The 1,271-nt window shown below is 58.8% G+C and overlaps 1 protein-coding gene across 1 annotated transcript in view; it reads left to right on the top strand.

The window, feature by feature from the left end:
* Positions 1 to 483: 483 nt before the first annotated feature.
* EMH_0068360 (uncharacterized protein) overlaps positions 484 to 1,271 on the top strand; it is a gene marked incomplete at both ends in the record, with an annotated part of 2,870 nt that continues 2,082 nt past the window's right edge. The window contains one exon of the mRNA XM_013498734.1: positions 484 to 1,204. Coding sequence (XP_013354188.1) covers positions 484 to 1,204 — 721 coding nt within the window. The remainder of the gene's footprint in view (positions 1,205 to 1,271) is intronic.

Raw genomic sequence — 1,271 nt, 5'->3', positions numbered from 1 at the left:
CTGCTGCTGCTGCTGCTGCTGCTGCTGCTGCTGCTGCTGCTGCAGCTGCTGCTGCTGCTGCTGCTGCTGGCCCCCCAGCTGCAGCGGTGTTGGAGTGTAGCTGCTGCATGCTATTAATTTTTATAATATTTATGAATTTAATGACTCATATTAACTCATTTTTACGCCGCAGCAGGAGAAATCTGCGGCAGCAGCAGCAGCAGCAGCTGCAGCAGCAGCAGCAGCAGCAGCAGCAGAAGGGGTAGATCAACACCTCTTGCTGCTGCACTGTCTCCGCTGCAGCTTTTGTTTGTCCTTCTCTCCTTTTCTCTTGACCTCAACGTAACTCTTTAAACACAGCCTCTGCAGCAGCAAAAACAACTGCTGCTGCAGCAGTGCATGCACACCATTCAGCAGCAGCAGCAGCAGCAGCAGCAGCAACAGCAGCAGCAGCAGCAGCAGCAGCCAGCTGTTGACTGAACAGGAGGGTCTGCTGCTGCTGCAATGCACCTGCCCCCCCCAGGTGCTCCCTCCCGTGACCCTGAGCAGCAGCAGCATCAGCAGCAGCAGCCGCAGCAGCAGCAGCAGCCGCAGCAGCAGCAAGAGCAGCAGCAGCAGCAGCAGCAGCAGGAGAAGATACATCAGGGTGCAGCCTGCAGCACAGCCAGTGACTGCTGGGGTGTACGTACACCTGAGACGCTGACGACAGCCCCACAGTCCCCCAGCGGCGCCCGCGACAGCTTCATCCCTGCTGCTGCTGCTGCTGCTGCTGCTGCTGCTGCAGCAGAGGAACCCATACCCAGAAGAAAAGACAGCCTGCAGCAGCACGCAGACAGCAGCAGCAAGGAAGACATACTGCAGCGCCTAGAGCGCCTTAAGCAGCAACTTGCATGCAGCATACGCCAGCAGCAGCAGCAGCAGCAGCAGCAGGAACAGCAGCAGCAGCAGCAGCACAACCTGCAGCACTGCCTTCATCATTTCCAGCAGCAGCAGCAGCAGCAGCAGCAGCAGCAGCAGAGAGCTTCGTTACCTTTCCTAGACAGCTGCCGTACAGGGGCAGCAGCAGGGGAGGGCCGCGAGGCAGCAGCAGCAGCAACACCAGCAAGCAGCATAACCTCTACCGGCAGCAGCAGCACCCGCAGCAGACCCAGCAGCAGCAGCAGCAGCAGCAGCAGCAGCAGCAGCAGCAGCAACTCATTTGGAGTGCTGCTGCTGCAGCGGGAAAGTAAAGAATCCTTTGCTGCAGCATCTGTATGCACATGCAGCAGCAGCAGCAGCAGCAGCAGCAGCAA

Source organism: Eimeria mitis, genomic scaffold (assembly GCF_000499745.2).
Source record: "Eimeria mitis Houghton genomic scaffold, Emh_scaff3671, whole genome shotgun sequence".
Lineage (NCBI taxonomy): Eukaryota > Apicomplexa > Conoidasida > Eucoccidiorida > Eimeriidae > Eimeria > Eimeria mitis.
This window is presented reverse-complemented; position numbering and strand designations above follow the sequence as displayed.